At 48.4% G+C, this 27,909-nt stretch overlaps 1 protein-coding gene across 2 annotated transcripts; it reads left to right on the top strand.

Annotated features, from left to right (window-relative positions):
* LOC124677241 (nudC domain-containing protein 2-like) lies at positions 1-27,868 on the top strand. Of its 2 annotated transcripts, none has more exons than XM_047213239.1 (5): positions 1-373; positions 23,996-24,144; positions 24,254-24,302; positions 25,317-25,459; positions 27,388-27,868. In XM_047213239.1, exons 1-5 carry the CDS (start codon positions 325-327, stop codon positions 27,472-27,474), a joined length of 477 nt encoding a protein of 158 aa, XP_047069195.1. In that variant the 5' UTR covers positions 1-324; the 3' UTR covers positions 27,475-27,868. The 2 variants fall into 2 exon arrangements, with proteins under 2 accessions (XP_047069195.1, XP_047069194.1); XM_047213238.1 differs by lacking the exon at positions 1-373 and adding an exon at positions 23,583-23,891.
* The last annotated feature ends 41 nt before the right edge of the window (positions 27,869-27,909 follow it).

Genomic DNA, 27,909 nt, shown 5'->3' with positions numbered 1-27,909 from the left:
CCAGTCTGAGCAACCTGACGTTCTCTTCTCTTCTCCCACTATATTGGCCAGCGCAGACCGCCTCCGCTGCCGGTTCTGACGGCTCCGGCAGCCCCCCTGCGACACTAGCAATATCCACGGGTTCCTCTCGACCTCCTCCACGAATCCCTGCACTCGGTTGCTCCACCGCGAGCACTCCACGCATATCGACGCCACCACCAAGCCCTAGTCGTCGCCGACCTCGCCGGCGGGGGCTCCCGCAGCTGCTCGTCTTCTCCGTCTCCCTCAACCTTCGCGTTCCTCGCACGAAGACATTAGATTCTAGGAGCGCCGAATCGCGCGGCCATGGCCGAGAAGCTGGCTCCCGAGAAGCGCCATGCCTTCGTCCACAACGGTAAGCCTCCCCCATCTGACGGTACGCGCTCTTCTCGAATCTCGAGTGTTCCAGCACCTGCCTCACCTAGATTTGATCCACTTATCCGTGGATTGGATGGGGAGCGCAGGGCAGAAGGTCTTCGAATGGACATCCGTGCATTCTCCTCCGTGCAGGTACTGCTGGTGAGCATGACGGCCATGGTGCCGAAAGCTGACCTCGCCCAACTGTTCGAGGATGTGTTGGTTTGATGTTCCGGCTGTACACAGTCACAGCCGAATCGTCTGGGGTCACAACGCGGATCCTGAATCCGTGAAGGGCTACACGTTCGAAGCTATGGTCAACGGGCGCCTCGTTGCGTGCAGAGCTTCTCATCAGCGTAGCTCCCTGCTTTGTCGATGCATAAGGGGCATCTCCACCGGCGCGACGGACGATTAAATTGTCCGCGGGTGGCCGTTTGCATCGCCAGGCGACGCGGAAATGGTCATGCGTCCGTTTGCGTTTGGGGCTGACTCTAGCGTGGCGACGCATTTTCGGCGCATGTCAGAATTCAAAAAAGAGATTGTAGCCTCAAATTTGCACGAAACTACAGCCGCAAATTAAGGTCTGAAATATGTTCATCACACTTTGCACATGGTATGGCGCATTTGCACATGGTATGGCGCAAAGTGGAGTCCAAAAGGAGCAAGGCCTGAACAATAATAAAAAAAGTCCAAAAGTAGGCCAAGGTGTTGGGCGCATGACGATTGCGATCACGCGTCTCGCGCGCAGATTTCGGCGCGCCTCTTCATGAACCAGGCCCTGGTGTCATCGTCGACGCCGCTCAAGTCGGCAAGCATGATCCTTGTGTCCTCTGCACGGGTCTTGGCCTCGGCGTCCATCCTCCTCGCCTCGGCGTCACACAATTTGGCCTCGGCGTCTGCCTTTTTGGCCTCGACGTCCATCCTCTGGACCTCAATGACCTCTTTCGCGAGGTTGTGGTAGATAGCAGCTGCGGCCTCTTTTTCCAGACGCCTCTTCTCGTCCCTAGCAGCCAAGGCGGCAAGATTCTTGGCCATTATCTTCTCCATGCTCTGGGTGAACGCAGTGGGCTGGGCCTCCCGGGCTAGATCGGCCTTGGTAGCCTTATGGCCTTGGGGGACGAGGTGGAAGGGCTTGACGGCCTTGATCGTCGTCTTCGCCGCTGAGGTTGACCGTTGTCCCATTCCTCACAGCTTCATTGTAGGCCGCAAAACTTGTCCCCCACTTCTGCGCGTCCTTGAGCACGTCCCAGCAATGGACCATATGGAAACCCTTCTTATGCACTGCCCTGAACCTCTCCAAGGCCCGGGATACTTGCAATCAAAGCCGCCAATGATGTACATAGAATGATGTAAATAGAGTAGAATGATGATAGTTGTATCGTGTTTACCACTGAAATGACGCCAGCGCCGCTTACAGGGTGGTTCTTAGCATTTTCGACCGCCGAGCAGAACTTGCTTGTCTCTTGTTTGATGTAGTTCCATCTTTTTCTTAGGGACTCTTCCGTCCGAGGACTTGGGATATGGTAGGGCGGGTGCATCTTGGTCTCGTTGTACTGCTGCATGACCTTGGCCCAATAGACCTTGCCCTTTTGCTGCACGCCATTAATACAGTCACGACTCGTTGCCAACCACGCTTGGCACAAACACTTGTCCTCGTCGTCGACGAATCCTTGTGTCCTGCGGCTCTCCCCTTCTTCTTGGTAGCAATGTCCGTGGGGACAGGCTGTGATGGCGGGTCGTTGAAGTTGTCGATGCACACGGGTGTTGGCTGCGTGTGCTGGGTGGTGAACAGCCATGCGCCTTCGATGTCATCCGCATCTTGCGTCGGTGCCCAGTCATCATGCGGGTCTGTCCCGGCCCAATCGTCGCCAATGAAGCCGCCGCCGAAGATCATGGCCTCGATGTCTGCCTCATTCCGGTCCTTCCAATAGGCCTACGAATAACCGGACGTCAGACGCATGATACACGTCAGTCGCACACATTGAGAGAGCTCACGTACCGGGTCGTCCATCGTCGGGGCAGGCGGTGCCATTTCGTCGAACAAGATGCGGGCACCGGCATGCTCTCCTCTGGAAGCTGGCGCATCTTGTGTGTCTGATGACCCACAAGTATAGGGGATCGCAACAGTCTTCGAGGGAAGTAAAACCCAAATTTGTTGATTCAACACAAGGGGAGCCAAACAATACTTATAACCCTTGACACCGGAGTTGTCAATTAAGCTGCACCTGGAAAGGCACTAGCAACAGGGTGATGTCAAATCAGTGGTAATATGATGCGGCGCCAGAAAATAGTTGGTACTACTTTGATGGCGTGTTGACAGGGAAATGTGATGCGGTAGTAATATGAGAGCAATAGTAACACATCAGCAGAAGTAACACAGAGGATATGGCACTGGAAAATATCCCAGCGCGCAGTTGATTGAAAAGAAATGATGATAAAATAATGGACCGGGGTTCCCGACGATCTACACTAGTGGTAACTCTCTAGATAACAAGTGTTGGGTGAACAAATTACAGCTGGGCAATTGACATAATTGAATTTAGCATTAAGACAAAATTTCCAGTCTATTAATATCGTAGGCATGTTTTCCATATATAGTCATATGTGCTTGCAATCAGAAACTTGCATAACATCTTTTGTACTACCAGCCCGTTTGCAGCGGGGCCTCAAGGGAAACTACTGGTAATTAAGGTACTCCTTTTAATAGAGCACCGGAGCAAAGCATTAACAGTTGGTGAAAACATGTGATCCTCATATCAAAGCCATCCCCTCCGGTTATCCCAATTCGAGATCACTTTGGGGCATCGGGTTCCGGACAAAGACATGTGCATACAATTTGTAGATACAATCTAAGCAACAATTATAGAGCCTAGATCTAAAATCATGCCACTCGTGCACTAGTGACAAGCATTAAACATAACAATATTGCAGCAACAAATACTTAACAAACCTATAAGACATACTGAACATAATGATCAATCAATCGGATCCCAACAAACACAACACAGATTACATCATATGGATCTCAATCATGTAAGGCAGCTCATGAGATCATTGTATTGAAGCACATGGGAGAGATTACCATCTAGCTACAGCCAAGAACCCATAGTCCCTGCGGGAATTACTCACAAACCATCATGTAGTCGAAGTGGAGGCGGTGGAGTCGATGGCGATGGCTCCGGGGGCACTTCCCCGTCCCGGCAGGGTGCCGGAACGAGAGACTTCGTCCCCGAAACTTGGTTTCGGCGATGACGGCGGCTACGGAACTTTTCGTGGACGGAGGGTGATATCTTTTGGAGTTTTTAGGTTAGAGGGGTCTTATAGGCGAAGAGGCGACGCGAGGGGGTGCACGGGGTGCCCATACCACCCCCAAGCGCAGCCAGGCCTGGGCCCGCGCCTGGGCCTGGTATTGTTATCACCAGAATTTGACCGGATCAGAGGTGGGCCGCGATTAAGATGGGCTTGAAGAATATACACGGAAGATATACATGAATCGGCCTTGTATACAAAGTTTGGGCTAGTTTGCCCGTGTATCTGTAAATATAGTAGGATACGTGTCGGTTAGATAGAATTTGGCTCGTGCACGGTTGGGATTATTCCCACGTTAGAAAGTCTACGGACTATAAATATGTATCTAGGGTTATTGAGAAGGAGGACGAACACGTTCACAACAAATCAATCTAGGCGCATCGCCACCCCTTGTTTCGAGGGTTTCTCCCGGGTAAGCAACATGCTGCCTAGATCGCAAGGCAGTATCAGTTTATTCGTTATTGGTGTTGCTCGTGCTGAAGCCTTTTTGATGGCGAGCAACACCCTTATCTTAGGTGTTTTGGGGTTGATCACAATGCTTTTACGATGCACTTGTTTAGTTACGCTACCCCTTGATATCTAGCTGCCCTTACACCTATCTCAGGTGTAGGGGCAGCATCGTGCTTAATCTTTATTTAGTAGATCTGATCCGTTATAGTTGCTCCTTGTTCCTCAAGGATTGGTTTGATATCTGTATGGTTAGGCCTTATAAACGGGTTGAACGATCCGGTAGTGCGTGAGGTGTGGTTTATTAAGCTCTAGAGGGATTGTTCCGGGGATCAACTTCACGTTGGTTTTTAGGCCTCTTTAGGGCTGATTTTCCATTATCTTACGTATCTGCTAGGCTCAACTACGCATAGGATGTTCCGATTATACGGTGAAAACCCTAGACTATCGTAGATTAGTTTAGCTTGATATTGATAAAGCATGATCCCCATGTCCTTATAAATCTAACATGAACCATGGGGCAATCGGCTCTTTGAGCCGATCCACGAAACTAATTTAAGAGCCGATCGGGGCTCGTATTTAATGTTTACGTGTTTGCCATGCGAAATTAGTCGAAGCAATCCATCACCTTCCCGACCAGGTATAGGTCAGGTGGCACGCCCTCGTAAGCACCGGGACGCGTGTACCGAAGGCTTTGCGGGCCGTCGCTCGAGGGACTAGGGTCGGCCGCAATCTCGGGAGCCTCCCGGCTCTACGGTGTTGCCCGTCGCTGCCCGCCGGTGGGTTTCTGACCGCAACACATTCTGGCACGCCCGGTGGGACACTCTACAGCAACCACTACGTCGACATCTGCAACAACCATGTCAAAAGCCGCGGATGAGGTGGTGGGCGAACCAGTCACGTACGCAGATCTGCCGGAAGAACACAAGAAGAAGTACGATGAGATGAAAACCATCTTAGAAGCCGATCTCATCGGCTCTTTCATGAAGACCCGTTCACATGGCATCAGATGGAAGGGGTTCTCCCCTGAAGGGGCCCTCGATGAAGTGGACCTCTCTACCTCTTCAGAGGAACGTACCAGAGCTCTACGCCAGGAGATTAATTACATGGTAGCTCATTCCCTACACCGCCATTCTGAGAGCTTGGTGAACACTTTTGAGCGCGTCGCGGTCCGAGTGGTGCAAGAGATCATGAAGCATCAGTACTCTCCGTCAGGACCTACCCTGGGAACTCACCAAGGAGAGATACCACTCCAGATTAGACCACCGCTGCCATTCGCGCTCGCAGCACCAGAACCGCCGGGTTCACCGGCGTACGTTGTCTACAAGGTTGGAGGCGATCCTAGCGATTGCCAATTCCTATATGAGCCGCCCAAGGAAATCCCACATGGATACGTGTGCACATACGTGCCGGACTGCAATGCCTTGGCGCGCACAAGCCAGATCGCACCAACAGGGATCTCTGGAGTAGATGCTGACAAACAAGCATGGCTGGCTAAATATGCTACTGGAACGAGTCATGAAGGTTCGGTCCCTACAGCTAATATCATGGAGCAGATCAGCACTATCTTGAGAGACCAGTTCGGCATCTTGCCGAAGAGAAAAGCAATCGGCTATTCCAAGCCGTACCCCGACGAGTACGATCTGATCCCGCTGCCACCCAAATATCGGCTCCCTGAATTCTCAAAGTTCAATGGAGCGAGAAGGAGCTAGCTCAATAGAGCACGTAAGCCGATATTTGGCACAGCTGGGCTTGATTTCGATGATCGGACCCTTTGCGTGTGAGGTTTTTCGCGCAATCTCTTACGGGATCAGCTTTTGGATGGTACACCTCGTTGCCACCAAACTCAGTCCGCACATGGAAGCAGCTAGAAGAGCAGTTTCACGTGCAATATCACTCAGAAGCTACCGAGGCTGGCATTGCCGATCTAACACAGGTGCGACAGAGGCGAGGTGAAACAGTATCTGAATACATCCAACGTTTTAGGACTGTCAGGAACCGATGTTATTCGGTTCGATTATCTGAGAAGGAAGCGATCGATCTGGCAGTATTGGGTCTTGCAACGCCGATCAAGGACCTGACTTCCCAAGCAGAGTACAGTTCATTGTCGCACATGGTGCAGAAACTCACATCATATGAGCAGCGACACCCTGAATTGTACCAAGACAAGTACAAGCGTCCGATAGGCCTGGTTGAGATGGAAGAGACTGAAGATCCCACACCAGACCTAGAAGTAGCTGTAGCTAAATGGGCTCGGGGGGCAAACCCCGTGTCCTGCAAATGGGTAAAACAACCAGGGCCTCCAAAAGGGTTTGACTTCGATTTAAGCAAAACTGAGCAGATTTTTGATTTGCTGCTGAAGGAGAAACAGCTGAAGTTACCCGAAGGCCACAAGATCCCTACGTCACAAGAGATGAACGGCAGGCCATACTGCAAATGGCATCACACGTTCACCCACGCCACCAACGACTGCAAAGTATTGCGCGCACAAATTCAAATGGCAATAGAATCAGGCCGATTAATCTTCGGACAATTTGCCATGAAAGTGGACACACATCCGTTTCCTGGCGTCAACATGGTGGAGCTCAGTCACTCCATAAGATGCGAGCCAGGTTTCTCTTTTGATGTCAACATGGCCGGGCTGGTGAACCGCCATGGAAAGGATAAAGCAGAAGGCAGTCACTCCCGTGGCAAGGATAAAGAGGAGGCCGATCCACGCGACCGGCCCCAATATGATGACAGACGATACTTGACCGAGGAAGAAGTGAGAAGCGTGCGGTACCAACGACCACTCTCCGCGCACCTCCTTAACAAATATGAGCAGCAGTATGACCGACGTCGGCGCCACGACGTAGATGATGAGAGATATCGTCGGTCCGATGCAGATAACAGGAAGTATCGTCGATATGATAGAGACAACGACGGGTATGAGCGTCACGCTAGAGGGAGGTCAAAAGAGCAAGAAGACATGGATAGGCATTGGAACTGTCCTTTCTTTAAACACTGCTGGGACTCAGGAATGAGCCGATTACCTACAATCGAGAACTGCCCAGAGTGTAGACAGCAGAGGAAGGGAACAAATGAAGTTTCAGTGTTCAAGCGTCTAGGGCCTCTCCCACCTCAGAACAAACGAGCTGAGTCATCTCAAGATGAAGACTTTGAGGAGTCAGATGAAGAAGAAGATAGGTACCACCGGCCAAGGTGGTGCCCTGATGGACTCAGCCATTCTCAGAAGCGTAGGGTGCAGCGGCTACGAAACCTGGAGGAAGCCGAGGCACAGTACCTGTACACGTTGAGGAAGGCACGGCCCGATCTGGCCGTGAAAATTCAACAAACATTGGAGACGGAGACGCGCCCGACAAAGAAAGTGTGGCGCCCTAAACAGACAAAAGCCGATGCAGAGGCATCGGCTGATACAAACATGGTGGTCATACTCCCCTCAGAGTTTTGTGCTCCAAACGACGAGGCAGTATCGGTGGCTCAATTCGACTGCGGTCCACGGCCAGTGATCTTTGAGAAGCCACGATAGAGGAGCTACAGGCATTTGAAAGCTCTATACCTAAAAGGTTATATCGATGAGCATCCTGTCAGCAAGATGTTGGTTGACACGGGAGCGGCAGTCAACATAATGCCGTATTCCATGCTACGACGTTTGGGACGTTCCAACGACGATCTGATCAAGACCAACGTCACATTAAGCGATTTCAACGGCCAAGCATCAGAAGCAAAAGGTGTTCTGAATGTAGATCTGACCATAGGCCGAAAAACCATCCCTACCTCGTTCTTCATCGTCGACAGCAAAAGCACCTACGCTGTCCTGCTAGGAAGGGATTGGATTCACGCTAACTGTTGCATTCCATCCACAATGCACCAATGCATCATACAGTGGGATGGAGATGAAGTGGAGGTCGTTCAGGCAGATGACTCAATCAAAATCTCACTAGCTGCCGTAAATATTTGGGATGCAGATGACCAAGAGCCGCTCTCTGGAATCAGTTTGGACGGCTGTGAACGCATCGAAGCTTCAAAAAACAGAGTGAGGCTGGTCTTATCCACCGGCCTGATAGAGTAGTAGGATCCAAGGCACTAGACGTACGTGGCAAGGCCGATCCCCGCGATCGGCCCCAAAAAATGAAAAGTAGTAATCTTACCTCAAGCGCGTCACGTAGCCATAGTGAAGCACCAAAAAGTTGTAAACCCTCATTGAGCATTGCAATGACAAAGGAGGCCGATTTTAGCAATCGGCCAAAATTATCCTCAACATGCATTTTACCTGTGTTCAGCATTGATCTAGCAGGCGATGGAAAGCTGGGGTATGGGTTTACATCAGCGGATGAGCTGGAAGAAGTCAACATTGGCCCTGACGGAGCCAGTGTTCAAGTACAGTGCCTTGGCTAACTACAGAGCCGATATCTGCAGTCACCTGACAGATTCGGCTCGGGGGGCACCTAATCGGATGAACATGTGCGATACATGGGTGGTGGAATATTGGGGGCCGATAGAAAAATCGGCCAGTAAAAAAATATGCGAAGACAACAGTATACAAGTAAAAAGCCGATGCATAGCCATCAACTCTAGAGGTACAAGTTCAGCAAAACATTTATCAGTTTACACAGAGAGGCTCTACTGAAGAAACGCGTTGAGGGCGTGAAGGGCGTCAGCACGGATACGATCCACCTCGGCGATCTCAGCCTCGTCGTCCTCGTCGTTGCCCGTCACCGGTCGACCGCTCGGGGCACGAATCTCAGCCGAGATCGGTCTTCGGATCGGGCTGTGAGGCCTTTGCTTCCTCTTGAGAGCGGGCAATGAGGGTTTCCTTGTCTTGGATAAGCTGCTTGGTCACCCCGACCCTCTCTTCAAGGTTCTCCGGTTCCTTACGCAGGGTCTCGAGTTCGGCACTATTGGCAGAAGTGTCAGTTTTGGCGTCTAAAGCAGCCTTTTTCTCGTTGAGCCGTTGACACTTGTCTGCAATATCGGCTCTCAACGGAAGGGTAATTCTTTGACGAGCCGACTGCACCCTTGACCTGAAGACCGACAGAGTCACAGCTGGCCAAAGCTTCACCTGCAGTGTCACCGGGAGATGAGGCTGGATGTCTTCGAGGATGCCCTTGACTGCCTCGGGGTTTTCAACAAGGGTCTCAACTGAGGAGGAGAGCAAAGCCTTGAGACGCTGGAGTGGACCATGGACCGTGCTAGGACTTGGCTCTTCACCTGCCTTGGAAGTAGCTGGTTCGATGGATTCGGGATCGAACGTCAGCAAGCTTGAAAGATCACAACCCCGACGGATGAACAAGAGCGATGATAGTATACAACAAAGGAAAGGGTAGAGCCAAGGGAGTGGAGTGTACCTCTCCCAAAGTAGGAGGAGCAGCCGATGTTGTGATAATCGGCTTTTCCGTGGACTTGGCTAGGTTAGCCACTTGGTCAGCCACGCTCGTCGAAGTGGCTAGGTCTAGCGTGGCGGATGGCATCAGTACCTCTTCAACGTCCCCGCTAGAGGTCTCATTAGTCTGCAAAAGAAATGGTGAGCCGATCCAAGTAACAATGGGACGGCATGAAATATGAACTGGTAAAGTAATTACATTTGAAACCTCCTGGCTTGGCGAGGAAACTCGTGGGTCTTTGCGAGCCCTTTTGACGCATCGACGCTTCACGCGTGACCCTGTTTTGATCGGAGCTTGAGGAGCAACAGGCTCGGGAGTCGACCTTTTCCTAGAAACCGACGCTGGCGAGTCCGTCTGACTCTGTGTGGTGGATCTCCCGGAGTTGCCCGGATTCGAGTCCCTTTGGTTGGACTGTGCCTCCCCGCTGGAGTTCTCTTCGGTGAAAGTCTGTAAAAAGAAGTACAAGCATGTTGCAGAAGACTGGGAGGACAGATAAATTTGGTCAAGGCACGAGTCAGCTTACATGCAAGCTTTCTTGGACAGGAGCTTTGCTCTTCAGGGTCTTTCTGGCAGCTACTTTCCTCACTGCCTTCCTCGCCTGGGTTGAGGCTCGGAGGGCAACTGGCCCCGAGGATGCTTTACTCTTGGGAGCCGATTTCGGTGAAATCGGCTGGCTCTGCATTATGACCTTCTTCAGGGGTGGCGAGCTCTGGCAGAAGAGAACCACCGGGGCTGGTGGAAGGAATTTGAAGGGGGAGCCATCGGCTTGCGCGGGCTCTGGGCCATCTTGTTGCTGCCAAGAGATAGAGCCAGGTTTCAGACAATCATCATGAGCCATTGCAAGAAATTTATATGTAATGGTACCTGGTGTGCAGGAACGTCATATTCGGCATCAAGTTGCTTCAGTAACGGCCCTAGAGCTCTTCTGAAGGCGTGGGTCTTCCACATGGACCACCAAGTCTCGAAACCATCGGTAGTGATGGTGAAACAGAGGTTGTGAGGAATTGGAATGGCCAGAGCGTCAAAGAAGGTATAGCACCTTTGGCCGCTAAGGATGCCGGGCAGTTCAGCTCGCTTGTTGCCGGGTGGTGGAGAAAGAAGTGTGGGGGCACTTGCCCGAGGCCAAGCTGCCGGCTACTACCACCGGTTGGTAAGACTCATAACCAGGCTTGATGATCCTGTTAGAGGTACTCATGCCAACTGGGAGAAAGCAAGGACGGATCATGATAGAGTACAAGTGCCGGGTGCTAGCGTCATCGGCAAAGCTGTCTAACCGGAAGGAGACTGGATTCTCAAAGTTCTCCGATTTAGTATAAGGGAAGAACAGGGGGTTGCCCAAGCCTTGGAAGAAAATCTTGAACCACTCTGTTGCTTCCTTAGGGATCAGCCTGCTGCCTGGGAGGCTATACAGAGCTTGGCCATAGCTAGTGCATCGGATCTCCTTCCCATTAGCATCTGGGAAGGTGCAGGTGGCCAAAGGTTGGAAGTTTGGGATCCGGTTCCGAAAGTACAGCTGAGCCCATAACCTGAATAAACCACCGTGGGCCTCCCTGTTTTAACTGTCTTTTGGGAGAACAGTTTGACGGACATCGATTGAAGAGATCGATAGACTTCTCCAAGGAACGGCTTGCCAAGGCCAAGTTGAGTACCTTTGGCGAGTTCATAGGCCGGGGAAAGGTAATTCTTGGTTGGGGCGAGTGAAGGACCACGAGAATATGAAGTGCTCCAGCCGTAAGTTCAAGAAGGCCGTGTGCTCTTTCTCTCGTCACGGGGCCTTTGGTTTTCATATGACGCTCGAGGTAGGCGCCCCGACTTGTACACTCTGTTTTAGAGGAAAGGGTGAAAGGGACCTTTGGCAACTTAAAGGCGAGAGGGGCTTGAGGATGCAATGTCCAGGCTCGTGATCATGGCCACGTCCGGCAGAGTTGGTGTCATGGGGCCATGGCCGAACATGAAGCAATTCAGTGCATCGGACCAAAAGTAGCCGATGGTTTTCAGAATGTTCTCATTCTTTTCAAGAGGAGACAATGATAATGACAAAGCATCGGCTATCCCTATCGTTTCCCAGGTGGCATAATGGGTTTTAGACACTCTACTGTACCATGCCACCCAACCTTCAGGAGGATTAGGCCAGGCTCGCAGGCAGTCGGCCCAGGAAGTCAGATCTAAATTCTGGTTCACGAAGGGGATTCTATTGGCCTCTGATACGTCTCCGACGTATCGATAATTTCTTATGTTCCATGCCACATTATTGATGTTATCTACATGTTTTATGCACACTTTATGTCATATTCGTGCATTTTCTGGAACTAACCTATTAACAAGATGCCGAAGTGCCGATTCTTGTTTTCTGCTTGTTTTTGGTTTCGAAATCCTAGTAACGAAATATTCTCGAATCGGACGAAATCAACGCCCATGTTCCTATTTTGCCCGGAAGCATCCGTAACACCCGAGAGCCGCCGAGGGAAGCACTCGGGGGCCCCACACTACACCTCGGCGCGGCCGGAGGGGGCCGCGCCGCCCTATGGTGTGGTGGCCCCGGTGCCCCCTCCGAGGCTGCCCTTCCGCCTATTTAAAGCCTCCGTCGCGAAAACCCCGATACGTTCGACGAAACCCACGAAACCTTCCGGAGCCGCCGCCATCGCGAAGCCAAGATCCGGGGACAGAGTCTCCGTTCCGGCACGCCGCCGGAACGGGGAAGTGCCCCCGGAAGGCTCCTCCATCATCTCCACCGCCATCTTCATCACCGCTGCTGCTCCCATGAGGAGGGAGTAGTTCTCCATCGAGGCTCGGGGCTGTACCGGTAGCTCTGTGGTTCATCTCTCTCCTATGTACTTCAATACAATAATCTCATGAGCTGCCTTACATGATTGAGATTCATATGATGATGCTTGTAATCTAGATGTCATTATGCTAGTCAAGTGGGTTTTACTCATGTGATCTCCGGAGACTCCTTGTCCCACGTGTGTAAAGGTGACAAGTGTGTGCACCGTGTGGGTCTCTTAGGCTATATTTCACGAGAATACTTATTCACCGTTATGAATGGCATAGTGAAGTGCTTATTTATATCTCTTTATGATTGCAATGTATTTTGTATCACAATTTATCTATGTGCTACTCTAGCAATGTTATTAAAGTAGTTTTATTCCTCCCGCACGGTGTAATGGTGACAGTGTGTGCATCCGTGTTAGTACTTAGTTTATGCTATGATTATGATCTCTTGTAGATTATGAAGTTAACTATTGCTATGATAGTATTGATGTGTATTATTCCTCCTACATAGCATGAAGGTGACAGTGTGCATGCTATGTTAGTACTTGGTTTAGTCGAATTGATCTTTCATGCACTCTAAGGTTATTTAAATATGAACATTGAATTGTGGAGCTTGTTAACTCCGGCATTGAGGATTCGTGTAATCCTACGCAATGTGTTCATCATCCAACAAGAGTGTAGAGTATGCATTTATCTATTCCGTTATGTGATCAATGTTGAGAGTATCCACTAGTGAAAGTGTAATCCCTAGGCCTTGTTCCTAAATATCGCTATCGCTTGCTTGTTTCATTGTTTTACTGCGTTACTACTCGCTGCAATACTACCACCATCAACTACACGCCAGCCAAGCTATTTTCTCGGCACCGTTGCTACTCGCTCATACTTATTCATACCACCTCGTATTTCACTATCTCTTCGCCGAACTAGTACACCTATTAGGTGTGTTGGGGACACAAGAGACTTCTTGCTTTGTGGTTGCAGGGTTGCATGAGAGGGATATCTTTGACCTCTTCCTCCCTGAGTTCGATAAACCTTGGGTGATCCACTTAAGGGAAACTTGCTGCTGTTCTACAAACCTCTGCTCTTGGAGGCCCAACACTGTCTACAGGAAAAGGAGGGGGCGTAGACATCAGCCTCGCATGAGATTAAGTGAGCAAGACTCTCGGAAGAACGGGGGCCAAGACACATAGAATTTGGGAGAGAAGGATGCGGCAGCAGGATGTCTGAAACCTAAAATTAATAACGGAATAGGACATTAATTCAGGTGTTTGCTGTTTAATCCTAACATTGATTCGAATGGCGAAGAAGCGGTTAAGGATTACCTTCAGACCAGAGACCATGGCGTTGGCGTTGGATGATTCCGCCATTTGATGCGCTGCGGAGTTGGGACATCGCGGTTGAGATCTGAGATTCGTGGAGCTGCTTGGGCGGCGATTTTGGGGATCTGAGTTTGCTTTCTCAGACGGAGGTCGCAGGTTACCGTTTGAAGGGGAAATTAGGTTGGCCTTACTCGTGTTTTATGGTAGAGGCCGATGCGATGCCGTCGGCTCTTTTGGGGATTGTTTGACTTTGACTATCGGCAAAATTAATTGGAAGCACTTCTTCATTAATAAGAGGGGTTTTTTTACAATGAGGAGCCGATTGCTCAAGAGAAGAAGAACAAAAGAAGAGCCGATTGCTCAGGAACTACTAATCCTACACTACTAATCCTCGCTGGCCTCATCGTCGGCATCGTAGCTGCCGTCGGCGCTGCTTCCGGAGAGTTCCTCGTCGCTGCTGACCCAGCCCTCGGCCGGAACCTCTTCCTCCTCGTCATCATCATCGTCTTCGCTGTCCGCCCAAGCGCGGAAGCGCTTCGCCGGCAGATACCCAGCGGAGGAGGAGGAGTCATCCTCCTCCTCTTCCTCCTTTTCCTCCTCTTCTTCTTCTTCCTCCTCCTCGTCGGAGGAGGTGGAGTTCGCCCAGGAATGGAGGTCGTCCTCGCTCTCGCTCTCCAGCTCCCCTTCGATGAGGAACTCGGAGGTCGTCCTCCCCATCGGTCGGGGGTAAGTCACCATCTGATCCGACGAGGGCCTCGGGTGGGCCATCTGGCACGTAGTCAAAGTCCCACTCTTGCTCGCTCGAGGAAGAAGATTGGAAAGAGAGGCCTGATGAGACGGAGGAAGAGGAAGACATTGCTACAGGGAAAGAGGGTTTTTTGGTGCCGGTGGTTGGAACAGAACAAGGGGATGAAGAGGCGAGCCGTTCGGCACGGTTAAATAAAGGGGGTATAGTGGAGGTTTGATGCCACTACGGTTTCCGAGGAAGTGATGTTAAAGCTATCAAATCTTGTAGAGAAGTTGATAAGGCAAGACATCATGATAAAGGATACTGCGACGATTCTGCTCTGGCACGACATGACCCGACGAAGAAAAAGCAGAGTGATTTTGGAATTATCATTTCCAAAACCAGGGGGGCATGTGTTATCACCAGAATTTGACCGGATCAGAGGTGGGCCGCGATTAAGATGGGCTTGAAGAATATACACGGAAGATATACATGAATCGGCCTTGTATTCAAAGTTTGGGCTAGTTTGCCCGTGTATCTGTAAATATAGTAGGATACGTGTCGGTTAGATAGAATTTGGCTCGTGCACGGTTGGGATTATTCCCACGTTAGAAAGTCTACGGACTATAAATATGTATCTAGGATTATTGAGAAGGAGGACGAACACGTTCACAACAAATCAATCTTGGCGCATCGCCACCCCTTGTTTCGAGGGTTTCTCCCGGGTAAGCAACATGCTGCCTAGATCGCATCTTGCGATCTAGGCGATATCGTTTATTCGTTATTGGTGTTGCTCGTGCTGAAGCCTTTTTGATGGCGAGCAACACCCTTATCTTAGGTGTTTTGGGGTTGATCATAATGCTTTCACGATGCACTTGTTTAGTTACGCTACCCCTTGATATCTAGCTGCCCTTACACCTATCTCAGGTGTAGGGGCAGCATCGTGCTTAATCTTTATTTAGTAGATCTGATCCGTTATAGTTGCTCCTTGTTCCTCAAGGATTGGTTTGATATCCGTATGGTTAGGCCTTATAAACGGGTTGAACGATCCGGTAGTGCGTGAGGTGTGGTTTATTAAGCTCTAGAGGGATTGTTCCGGGGATCAACTTCACGTTGGTTTTTAGGCCTCTTTAGGGCTGGTTTTCCATTATCTTACGTATCTGCTAGGCTCAACTACGCATAGGATGTTCCGATTATACGGTGAAAACCCTAGACTATCGTAGATTAGTTTAGCTTGATATTGATAAAGCATGATCCCCATGTCCTTATAAATCTAACATGAACCATGGGGCAACCGGCTCTTTGAGCCGATCCACAGAACAATTTAAGAGCCGATCGGGGCTCGTATTTAATGTTTACGTGTTTGCCATGCAGGAAATTAGTCGAAGCAATCCATCACCTTCCTGACCAGGTATAGGTCAGGTGGCACGCCCTCGTAAGCACCAGGACGCGTGTACCAGAAGGCTTTGCGGGCCGTCGCCTGAGGGACCAGGGTCAGCCGCAATCCTGGGAGCCTCCCGACTCTACGGTGTTGCCCGTCGCTGCCCGCCGGTGGGTTTCTGACCGCAACAGGTATGGCTGCCCCGTGGCACATCTCAGTCTCCCCTTCTGGCTCCCGGAGTCTTCTGGTATATTAGAATTTCTGTGATTTTCCAGAATTTTCCGAGCACTTTCAATTTTGGACATTTTCTGCAATAAACAAACATAATAAACAGAAACTGGCACTGTGGCACTTGTTAATAGGTTAGTCCAATAAATGTCATAAAATGATGCAAAGTGCACATAAAACATAGAGGAATTGGTGTAAAACAAGCATGTAGCATCAAAAAATTTAGATACGTTTGCAACGTATCAGTGTCGCGCCCGGGCAGGAGTCACCGCTTCTAGGCGTCCGGTTGAGGTCGGGAACCGCCGCCCCATTGAACTGTAGTGGCGCCCCGTTCAACTGCACCGGCGGCACGCTGGAGGCGAACCGCGACGCCAGGTGGACCTGCAAGGGAGCAGGAGTTCCAGGACGCAGCTGGGAACTTATCGAGCTCACCGACGAGGCTGGAGGAGCGACGCCGGCGATCCCCTCTCTCTTGACGAGCATGTAGCCCTCCGCATAGCTCGGATGGAGGGCTACTTGCGCGACGCCGGCTTTGATCTGCATTTTCCACGCGTGCTGGTTGGCAGCCGCGGCAGTCTTGTCCTTCTGGTTCTTGCGCCGGCCGCGACGCTTCATGGCCTCGACGATTTTCTCCTCCTTGGAGAGCACCTTCTTTGCCGCCTTCGGCTTTGCCTCCTGGCCGCCGCCGGTGGCAGCCCGCTTTGCTTCCGCCGGAGCTGCACCCTCCATTGTGGCTATGGTCGTGGCTACGGGGGAGTGTGGGGCGGTGGCGGGTGCGGGGGTTTGCTCGGCATCCATGGCGGTGGCTGCGGCGGCGAGGACGTCCATCGCTTCTGGACTGCTCGCGCCGGTCTACTTTGATATTTCGCTCGGGGAATGGCCACTGGCAGAAATAATATCGGCCTCCCTGCCACTGACGCGCGGTCCTACGTCTTTTTCGGTGGACACTCGGCAACCTGGCGCATATTTGGGCCAGGTTTGCGTTGCCGCGGACAACCCGGTCACTTTGCGTCGCCCCGCTGGAGGAGGGCCCAGACGCATTTCCGGTCATGGCGGACGCAAACGGTCGCTCAACATCCGTTTACGTCGCGCCGCTGGAGATGCGCTAAGTGTCTAAATGGCGTTAGATATTCAGATGCCTTCAGGCTCTATGTCCCCTACTATGGCGAAGCGTGCAAGATCTCTTCTCCCTGCTCATATCAGCGCCGCCACAACCCCTTCTCCAGTTTCCACCACGGCTATTGCAATAAACTAGTTAGGCTGTCCTCACCAAGTATGTTTTTGGACAATTCATCTAGGCAAATTTCAAGTCTATCCCTTTGTTGTTTTCTTCAGTCACTGCTATTACTCGTGAACTGGTGCACAATGTCTAGATGTGCATGTTTGTTTGCTCTATTGCAATTGGCTCCGGTGAGCATGGTTTCTGAAGGTGGTTGTGGTGTTTTGTTTACATGTTAGGGACACTTCACTCTTAGGAGAGGATCAATGTCCAATTATCACGAAATCATGCTGAAAACATGGAGGATGATTATGATATGGATGATGCTAACACAGGTGATGGCCACCATGAACAAGGAATAAGGACGGAACTCCGATTCGAAGGATGAAAAGTACAACCGCTCGGTATGTTTGATAGTTTTCTTGTATTTTTGCACCATTTTATTATATTGATTACCAGAATTAGAAGTGTAGACACTTGAATTATGCTGATATGATTTGGTTTTAATTTGTTACTTATCCTGCATGCTTGGTGTAATTGGGAATTGATTTTGCAGTTTGCAGTTGCTTGATCATTGGTCATGCTTGGTGGAATTGATCATTGCTTTGTATCACTTCCAATTCTAACTTATGGCATCAAATGGCGCTATCTCTTATCAAATGAAGTAAATACAATATCAGTAAACCGGGCTTCGCCATTCACGTGTTATTGTTTTATGATATTATGAGTAATGTGAACAACATGGTGTTTTCCTCTTTCAAACACTTTTTTGCTCTCCAATATACAACATTGCCCTTGCATGTTGTTTTTTTACTTTGGAGAAATCTTTGTACATTGCAGGTTAATGCATGAATTGTAGTCATATTTTTCTCGAACTAATTCCCTTCGGAAGACATTTATACGGATCAAGGGCATATACTACGAGGTAAATCTTTGAAGTTATTGTTATCTCCATACATTCTGCATTCTTATTCACTGCATTGTCGAGTGTCTACAATCAATATTTATGATTTGACTACATTTTGTAGGCTGGAGTTCAAGGGAAAAATCTCACCCCTAGTCGCCACACCCCGCCTCCCAATCCTCCCGCCGCCGCCGCCGGCGGCAGCGCCGCCGGGGCAAAGATCTCGGGGCGTGGCGGCGGCGGGGGCCTTCCCTCGTGACGTGTCGGGAACGGCGGCCATAGAGTCTCACACGCGGCGGCGGCCCTTCCGCCTCCCGGGGCGGCGGCGGTCGGACGAGGATGGAGGGGCGGCGGCGGCCCTTCTGGGGACGACAGCTGCGGGCTGCGGCCTCCCCGCCTCCCATCGGCGGCATGCCGGCGGTGGTGGCTGGTGGTGGCGGTCTGCGCTTTTCCCTCCGCCTCTCGCCGGTGAGGGGCGATGATCTTGGGCTTCTCCCGCGGTACGAGGACGCCCGGGGCAGCAGCCTTGGGTTTGACGGTGGAGGTGACCCTCTTCTTCGCCGGAGAGGATCGGCCTGCGGTTGGTGGTGGTGGATCTATTGATCTATCACCGCCTTCCGACGGAGAGATGGAGGAGCTTGGAAGCCGGCGAGGGTGTCGCCGGTGGAGGGTTGGAGTGGCCAGCCCAGGGTGGTCGCCGACGAGGGGGTCCGACCAGAATAAAGGCGGCGGTCCTAGGGCCTCTCTTGCGTGAAGAGGAGGACCTACCGGAGGCCTGGACTCGTGATTTGGCCGGAGTGTTGAGTTCCGGAAGGCTCCGCCGGCGAATGTAACAGTGCTTTTGCCTGGAGTTTGTTGGATCGGTGGTATTCGGTCGTGCGCACCCATGCTTTTATTCCGACCGATTGGTTCTGGAGGGAGCGGCGCGAAGCTCTTTTTCTGTGTTGACATCAAGTGACTATGGATCCATGATGAAAGTCGGAAGAAGAGAATTTCATGAAGGCCGGAGGGGGGGGGGACTAGCTAAGGGTGGTTCAAGTCTCCGCGCTGTTGAGGGACTTGCTTGGTGTTCCGAGCTTCACAACAGCGGTATGAAAGTGGGGGCGACAACACAGGTGAAGTTCAGAGTCCTACCTTTCAGGGTGAAAACCCAAGGTCTGGCCTTAACTGGTTGTGCCTGGCAATGACCTTGTTGGCGGCATTGTTTTGAGAGCGGGGACTATCTTCAGGGTGAAAACCTAAGATATTTGATCGAGCGACGACGGTGTTAGAGCACTGTTCCCTTCTTGGAGGCGTCGTTTTTGGAGAGTCTGTATTTCAGGTGTTGTCTTGGCGGTGGATGTATTGCTGTTGTTAGGCCCGAGATGCTGTAGCGGGACTTTTGTTTCTTAGTTTTCTTTTCCTTTTTTTGGCTGTGTGCATCCGTAGTGCCATTAGGATGGTGCGTTGTTGCAGAGGCTGGGTGTAATTGGTATCTTTTGATATTAATATATTCCCTTTATCGAAAAAAAAGCTAACTACACATGCTCTTCAGCAAGTGCAGATTTTATGGGATTCATGCTCTGAGAGAAGAACCAATGGGTTCTATAGTGGAGTTAGGAAGAGAACATCATTCAGGCCTAGAAAAGGAAGTATCGTATGTCATTATGGTTTAAGGGATTGGATGTCATCGAATCACAGAGCAGCTGAGAGATGAGAAAATACTCTATATAGAGTGTCCGCACTTAAGACAAGAAAGATAAACAATCATTGCAAGTTCACTAGAGTTGATGCGGTAGGACCCAACGTATGACCTTATACGAAATGAACACTTATACGAAATGAACACTAGGGAAGCCATTATCATATTTACTTATGTTTGCTGACACAAATCTAATGATACATTATTTGTGTATGGATATTTCATTTATGCAAATTATCGATCAAATGTTCATTTACACATGCTCATTAATTATAATGATCATTTGTCACAGCTTAAATGGATTTGACAATATTTCTGTAACAATGTACTTGGTATGTAGACATTATGTTTGCACATGTGATGTGGCGGACAAAGGTCTTGGCCTTTCATGGTGTTGGAGTGGATGATCGATAGGATGAGATGGTGATACCGGCTCCTAGCACTACTGACGATTGCGGAGAAGCGGCGAGAAGAGGAGACTGTGGTGGAACACTTGACTGCAAAACACATCATATTGCGCTAAAATTATGTCCACGACTTAGATTGTCCCTCTCCCGTTGCAACGCATGAGCATATTTACTAGTCTACATTCCATTTGTGTGGAGCGAGAGATTACAATGCCGTTGCTTCCTCATGACGACACGAGAGAGTGGCATATGAGATTGCCAGATCGGGCGGGCACAACGGCTAGTATTGTGCTCAAGCAAATGGATATCCGAGAAGATGGAGTAGGAGGGAGAGGAAGGATAGTAGAATCATGAGTTGGGGAGTTCATATTATAGTCCTCACAATCTATTAGTAATTCCTGGTGTCTTCTATGCCCGTTCATATCAAATTCATATCCTTAGTGTGCATTGACACATAACAAAATATGAAGAATTAGGTATTGTATAATTCCAAGACATATACATGAAAAATGATAAATAAGTTGTTCATCATTTTTCTCATGGAGGCCTCTCTCCTTATAAAAGATTTGTTTGGTATGCACCAGTGTGAAGTCATTGGTCATGCGGTAGGTTAGCAGCTACAGATTTCTTTCTTATGAACTTGGTCCTTGGGTAGGTGTATGGTTATGTGAGCTCTATATTTGTTTCAAATTAATAATGATTTTCTCTGAAGCTATAATGCACAACTAGTTTCTGGTGTACCCATTTTGTATGTGTCACTTTCAAGTTTTCAAAAGATGTAAAATAAATCATGGAGCTAGGTTGTGTTGTATCTTGTGCATATATGAAGTTTCATCCAAAATATGACATTATGTGCTCTTCCTCTTCCCACATGTCACATATGGTCATATTTTGACAAAAAAATTGCAGGTGCACAACAAATAACATAGCTAATGTCCATGATTTATTTCACATTTTTAAAATTTTGAGAAGTGTGACATCTTATAATAGGTACGGGCGCAAAGAGTTGCAAAATAGATTTTTCTTAGCTATTGATGTAGTAGGCCAAGAGCTAGCAATTCCTTAATTATGAACTTGGTCTTTGGGTAGGTTATGACTATGGGAGATCATTCCCACACCTGACAGAAAAAAAACGTCGGCGTGTTGAGGCACTTGACAAGGTTAAGGAGGGAAGGCAGCGTCGCGGCCGATTCTCCCGCTATCCTACTCCCTGCCCCCTCTCTCCAACCGCCCCTCTCAGCTCCTCCCTATCTCCCGTTTGTCTGTCTAGCTGGCTCCGCCCAGCCAGCGCGCGTCGCCCCATCTACCACTTGACCACAATATATCCGATGTGCGTGCTTAGCAACTCTAGTGCATGTCGACCTCCTTCGCCTGCGATTCATGGAATGGCACCCCTCGCCCCTTCCACTCCCAACTCACTTCAATGGAGTTGCCGTCGGAATCCTAAATCCCCAACTAAGTTGTTGCTATTATATGCATTTTGTAGACCATTTTGTTCATATTTTTGTGAGCAATTTTGTTGTTATGAACATTTTTTGCATACTTTTTTAATGCTTAATTATTCTTACATATGCACATGCCGTGCATAACTTTTCATTTTAGACATGTACAACAAAGTAGAAGCTTCATGCTCATATATATGTTAATTCCACGCTTGACCATCCAAATTAACATCTTAAATTGGTGACTCGCTAGAATTCCATGTGCCGATTCCGTGGCCAACGAAACAAAATTTGAGTTTATGTCAGCTTTAGATTCTTTGGTTATTTGGTATTCTAGCACAATTGAAGTCCAACAAACCAAGCCAACATGTATTGGCTTTGAAGTTGAGATTGAGGTTATGAATTTTTTTTTGCGAAAATTCTGCCGATCTATTAATAATCGTCAATAGTAAATAGTAGTACAAACAGATTCAAAAGTAATAAAAATTACAAACATGTCTTCGGACCACCTAACGACGACTACATACACTGACGCGAGTTGAAGGCGTGCCGCCGTCCTCGCTCCTCCATCACCGGAGCCAGGCAAAGTTTGTCGTAGTAGAGTTTGTTGTAGTAGACAAACGACAAGTCGTTGTGCTAAGACCCCAAATGACCAGCGCACCAGAGCAGCAACCATCACCAAAGATGACAACCGTAAATTGAAAGAGACTGACCTGAAACCACACCAACGAACACGAAAACTGATCGGATCCCATGAGATCCGCCGGACACACGACTCCACGCGCCCTCCGCCAATGCAAGACACACACCGGAGCGAGGATAAGGCGGGAAGGACCTTATTCTGACTTCAGGATGTAGCCGCCGCCTCATCATCCTGAAGAAGACACTGAAAACAAAACAACAAAGGACAGAAACCCTCCACCGACGAGAGGTTGTGGTCCGCCACACCTCCAAGGCTCCAACGCCACCGGAGGCGGAGCGGACCGGCGGCATCGCCGGCGAGAGGACAGAACCCTAGATGGGTTTTCTTGACCGCCTTCTTTTCGCCTCCTCCTCTGAGTCCCGTACTTACGGGTTGGGAATATATAAACAATTGTTGAGGTTATGACATTTATTCAGCTTTCTAACATTCGAATCATGATTTGAATCTCACCTCGCTTCCAACACAACTGGAAGCTTCTGACATCTGAAACATGGCAGACTTCTTTGATCCTAGGCGGCAGTCCTCCACCAATCTCCACTCGTTGTCCCGTCAAAACCATTCCGCCCAGAAGAAAACTTAGTTTTATTTTGAAGGAGACTTTTGGGAGAAAAGTTGCGCTCTTTTTTTTTTTGCGAATTAAGAAACTTCATTACTCAAATAATGGGATTACAATCCTTTGCAAGGATATCAACTAAAAAATGTGGTGTGAAATTAATCCACAAACACCTCCTTCTAACTGAACTAGCCTGTTTAGCACAATTGTGGACAGCTTCATTAGCTAGCCTTCCCACAAAAGAAAATTTAAGACTAGAAAAACTCCCACCAAGCTCCTTGACTTCCTGGCAAATGCTAGCAATTATAGATTTGCCACCACCAGGATCATCCATCATCTTCAACACCTCTTGTGCATCTGTCTGTATCTCAACTTTTTGGTAGTTTCTTTCCAAAGCAAGTTGAACTCCATCTCTAATTGCTTGTGCTTCCATTACTAAAGCACTTGTTGCATGCTCATAGAAGATAGCCTGGCCTCTAATTAGCAAGCCATTGTGATCTCTCACCACCTGGAGCGTGTCAGGATTGAAGCATGCGTCGACATTAATCTTCATGGTTTCTGAAAGTGGTTTTTCTCCCTAAACATGATATGCCTTATATTGTAGAGAATCAAAATTTTATAGACTTCAGTTATCGAAACAGGTATCGAGAAGTCATCCCTCCCAGTCTGAGCAGCCTGACGTTCTCTTCTCTTCCCCCTCTATATTGGCCAGCCCAGTCCCCAGAGCCTTCGCCGCCGGCTCTGACGGCTCCGGCAGCCCCCCTGCGACACTAGCAACATCCACGGGTTCCTCTCGACCTCCTCCACGACCCCCTGCACTCGGTTCCTCCGCCGCGAGCACTCCACGCATATCGACGCCACCACCAAACCCTAGCCGTCGCTGACCTCGCCGGCGGGGGCTCCCGCAGCTGCTCGTCTTCTCCGCCTCCCTCAACCTTCGCGGTTCCTCGCAAGAATACATTAGATTCTAGAAGCGCCGAATCGCGCGGCCATGGCGGAGAAGCTGGCTCCCGAGAAGCGCCATGCCTTCGTCCACAACGGTAAGCCTCCCCCATCTGGCGGTACGCGCTCTTCTAGAGTGTTCCAGCACCCGCCTCAACCTAGATTTCCTCCCCCCTCTCCGTGGATTGGATGGGGAGCGCAGGGCAGAAGGTCTTCGAATGGGACCAGACGCTGGAGGAGGTGAACATGTACATTGAGCTCCCCAAGAACGTGCCCACCAAGCTGATTAACTGCGTGATCAAGGCCGGCCACGTCGAGGTTGGCATCCGCGGCAACCCGCCCTACCTCAACGTCCGTGGTTTACTCTCTCTTCCAATTCAATTCCGTGCTAAATATTAAGTTCTTTCTTGTTATTATGTCTGTTTCTTTGAGAGAATTGACATATGGTTGGGTTTTGCAGCATGACCTTATGCTCCCCGTGAAGACAGATTCGTCTTTCTGGACAATAGGTACGTCTCAATTCTCTACCTCCTACTCCCTCTGCGCTGTTTTATAAGACGTTTAAGTCATTTATAGGTTCACTCAATTTTGTTGTATCTAGTCTAGTTTTAGTATGTAGGTTCACTTATTTTGTTTTGTATCAAGTCTAATTTAAAACTGTCTATAAACGCCTTACATTAGTAAACGGAGGGAGTACAATTCTTGGTCTTCACATAGCCTCTCTTGTGAACTATGTGGAGTACCGTAGCCTGGATTCTGGAGTAAGATATGGCAATATGTTGCCAATTTGTTGCCTCATTTCTTGTAGTTGTAGAGTATTTTTTCTGGTAGATTTGCTAATCTTCTGTGCTCGGAGTTGCAGCAGCATTAAATGGCTCTTTGCTTGGGATTTCTGACATCATATGCATGTTTTTTGAACTTGTTGTGTGCAGTTTTATTCACCTCTAGTAGAAATTTTTCCCTAAAACTATCAAACCAGTGTGGTGCCTACAAATTCAATCTAGCGTGCAGTTGGCGGATGCGCACTTCACTGTCAGTAATGCAGATGATGTTCATTTTAGCTTCGATGTAGGCTTTGATGATTTTTTTTTTGGAATTGCTGGTGAATTTATCTGTTTCTGTTAGTGAAGAACTAGAAAGCGCAGTCAGCTTATTGGCAACTTGCATATGAGTTTTTTACTGGATTTAGCTCTTCTGCAGTGGCTTACGCCGTGGCACAGGAAGACCTTTTTCTCTGATCATAAATCCATTAACAAGAAACCCAACAACCGTAGGTAGAAAGATGCATTAGATTTATTCAGTGCACCCACGTGCCGCAGTGATTTTGTGGATTGTGTGCTAGCGGTAAACTGATAATATAGGATTGATTGGTCTGGTATAACTGCATAAGGGCGTGCTGGCAAGCGTAGAGGTCCCTCATACGAGCTTTTGCATTAGTGAGATATCTGTGTTGACATTTAAGTCATTAGTGCCTTCTGCCGCTCTATACTTTTTTAATATGGATGGTGGTGACTATACTACAGAGGACGGTGAGTTGCATATAACTCTGCAAAAAAGGGAAAAGGGGAAAACGTGGGCATCTCCAATACAAGGTCAAGGTAGCTTAGATCCATATGCTGCAGACGAGGAACAAAAACGTCTTATGTTGCAAAGGTTTCAAGAGGAGGTATAACCAATTCACTGTACATGCATAGTTTCCTTTCTGTTTGTGTATTCCCTTTAGCAAAGGTTTCAAGAAGAGGTATAACCAATTCACTGTACATGCACGGTTTCCTTTCTGTTTGTGTATTCCCTTTTCTGTCTAGTTAACTATGCCTCACTTACAGTGTCTGAACAGTTTTTCTTCTTCTCAATTTTGCACATGCTTATTGCCCTATCAGTAGTATGTGATATGAAGAAGTATCTGCTGTCAATGGGATAGTTGTTGGTACTGCAATACACTAATGCCTCGATCAAATTACAGAAATGGTCAAAAGAAATCATTTGCCAAGCTTAGCTTTGTTAGCAAACTACATTGTATGCAAAACCGTATTAATGTCTCACCTTCAAGATAACTTTGATGCGCAGATGAGATGGTATGGTTACATCAGAGTAGGATATCCAAAATATCACCAATATGTAGCAATGTTGTTCAAGGTCATGGAATCTGCAGCCTAGCCAGTTTTACTGGGAACTGTACCAGGCTTGGCTAGTTACCAGTAGAACAGGTCCCAATGGGTAAATCAAGAACCAGGTAGGTCCTTAGGAGTTAGGATGCAATATGATTCACATACCTGTTGGGCCGTGACTCTTGACTGAAAATGCTTACTAGCAGGAAACCTAATTTGGTCTCTAAGGTGTACACTGTACATCCCTGGCCCCTCTGGGCAAATATCGGACGCGTTTGTTTTAAGCCCCAACAAGCCCTACCAAACTTTGGCGTACCAATTCTTTGGCGAAGGAATTGACTGCCGTCATCTTGCCGATGCATTGGCGAAAATTGCATTGCGTGTGGGTGGACTGGGCTGGGATAGCCAAATTATTGGTGTCCAACCAAATGGCTGCCGATGGGTCACTGTCGGGCCAAGTTTTGGTAAGGCTGGCATTGGCTGCAAACCAAACATACCCATAGGCCATAGCAATGGTAAGGTCTGGAAATAACCGGAATGAGCTGCTGTATGATAGCAGGTGCTGGTTGTATGGCAGTTCGGGCAATCTTGTTTATCTTCCATCCATGTGCATCGCAAATAAGCAATTTCTGGTCAACATCTTACTTGTAATTTGATAAGTTTGTTGGGACTTGGATATGCTAGCATCTCCCATTTTTGCTGAACATTTTAGAAACCCAACACCAAGGTTTATTGTGTACCTGTCACAATGAGAAAAACATAAGGGGATTGAAAAAGTTATCATGTTATAAGAAAATGTAGTTGGGACTTGACACTACTAACATTCTTGCAGGATTATTTTTGCAAACTGGAATGACAGAGCCATACTTACTCAGAAGGAAATATACTTGAGTAACAGTCATACCGACATGCTGTTATTCTTTATACTAGTGCTCTCTATCCATCATTAAATATAAGTAACCATGGGAACAGTGCTATAATTCTTTTGCAACTTTGCCCATTAATATGATAAATAGTATATTTACTACTCCCTCCGTCCATAAATAGATGTCTTAGATTTGTCTAAATTCGGATGTATCTATACACTAAATAGTGTGTACATACATCCAAATTTTGACAAATCTAAGACATGTGTTTATGGACACTTGGAGGAGAGGTAGTACAAATTGTGCCATTGGATTACTATGTTGCTAAAATACTTCCTGTTATATTACCTAGCCTACCAAAACGTCTTATAAACTGGAACAGAGTTAGTATGTAGTTATATACATTATTATTTTCATTTTCGGCAAATCTAAGACATATATTTATATTATGGGGTAGAGGGAGCAGTATATTTCAATACAATGTCAGTAAAAGTCTGACGTTGAAGACTATGAATAGGCAAAGACCAACTGGCATTTGTGAACGGAGAGACTGTCTTTTGAGTAGTTTATAGCATATGTGCATTGCTGTTGTCATTTATACATATGTTATGTGCATGCAGAATCCAGGGTTTGACTTCTCGCAGGCTCAGTTCAGTGGTACCTGCCCTGACCCAAGGACCTTCATGGGTGGAATTCACACCGACTGAAGAAGCCTGGCTCAAGAACATAAATCTTGCTGGATGCTGTCGTTGTTATTGTCAATGCATCTTGACAAATTCGACATTGTATCTATTACATATTTGAACTGTGAAGCATCACTGTCTAGATGATTCAGTGTTTACCCTGGAAATAATTGTAATGTATGACCTTGACCTTCCTGTCGATCATGCCAAGGTGGAAATTAGTGGCTGAATCTGCTTTATCCACTAAACCTAGTAATCGCCCCTCATGATCCAGGATGATGGCAACCTGTGGCAGATGTACTAACTACGGTTGTTATCATGCAGTAGTTGTGAAACTTCAAATGTAGCGTCACAATTGTTTATATGTTGTGTCTGGGTAAAACGTTCTGGATATATATTTCATTGTAGTGTTTCGTCATTGCTGGGGTAGTCTTTTCCGGAGTTGGGCAGCTACAGTGT

The sequence above is a fragment of the Lolium rigidum genome, chromosome 7 (assembly GCF_022539505.1).
Source record: "Lolium rigidum isolate FL_2022 chromosome 7, APGP_CSIRO_Lrig_0.1, whole genome shotgun sequence".
Lineage (NCBI taxonomy): Eukaryota > Viridiplantae > Streptophyta > Magnoliopsida > Poales > Poaceae > Lolium > Lolium rigidum.
The sequence above is the reverse complement of the archived record's forward strand: the minus strand, read 5'-3'. Positions and strand labels throughout refer to the sequence as shown.

Coding starts and splice junctions, on each gene's coding strand:
- LOC124677241 (XM_047213239.1), top strand. CDS start 325: ATGGCCGAGAAGCTGGCTCCCGAGAAGCGCCATGCCTTCGTCCACAAC. Junction 24,145..24,253: donor GCAACCCGCCCTACCTCAAC/GTCCGTGGTTTA, acceptor TGGGTTTTGCAG/CATGACCTTATGCTCCCCGT. Junction 25,460..27,387: donor TGCAAAGGTTTCAAGAGGAG/GTATAACCAATT, acceptor ATGTGCATGCAG/AATCCAGGGTTTGACTTCTC.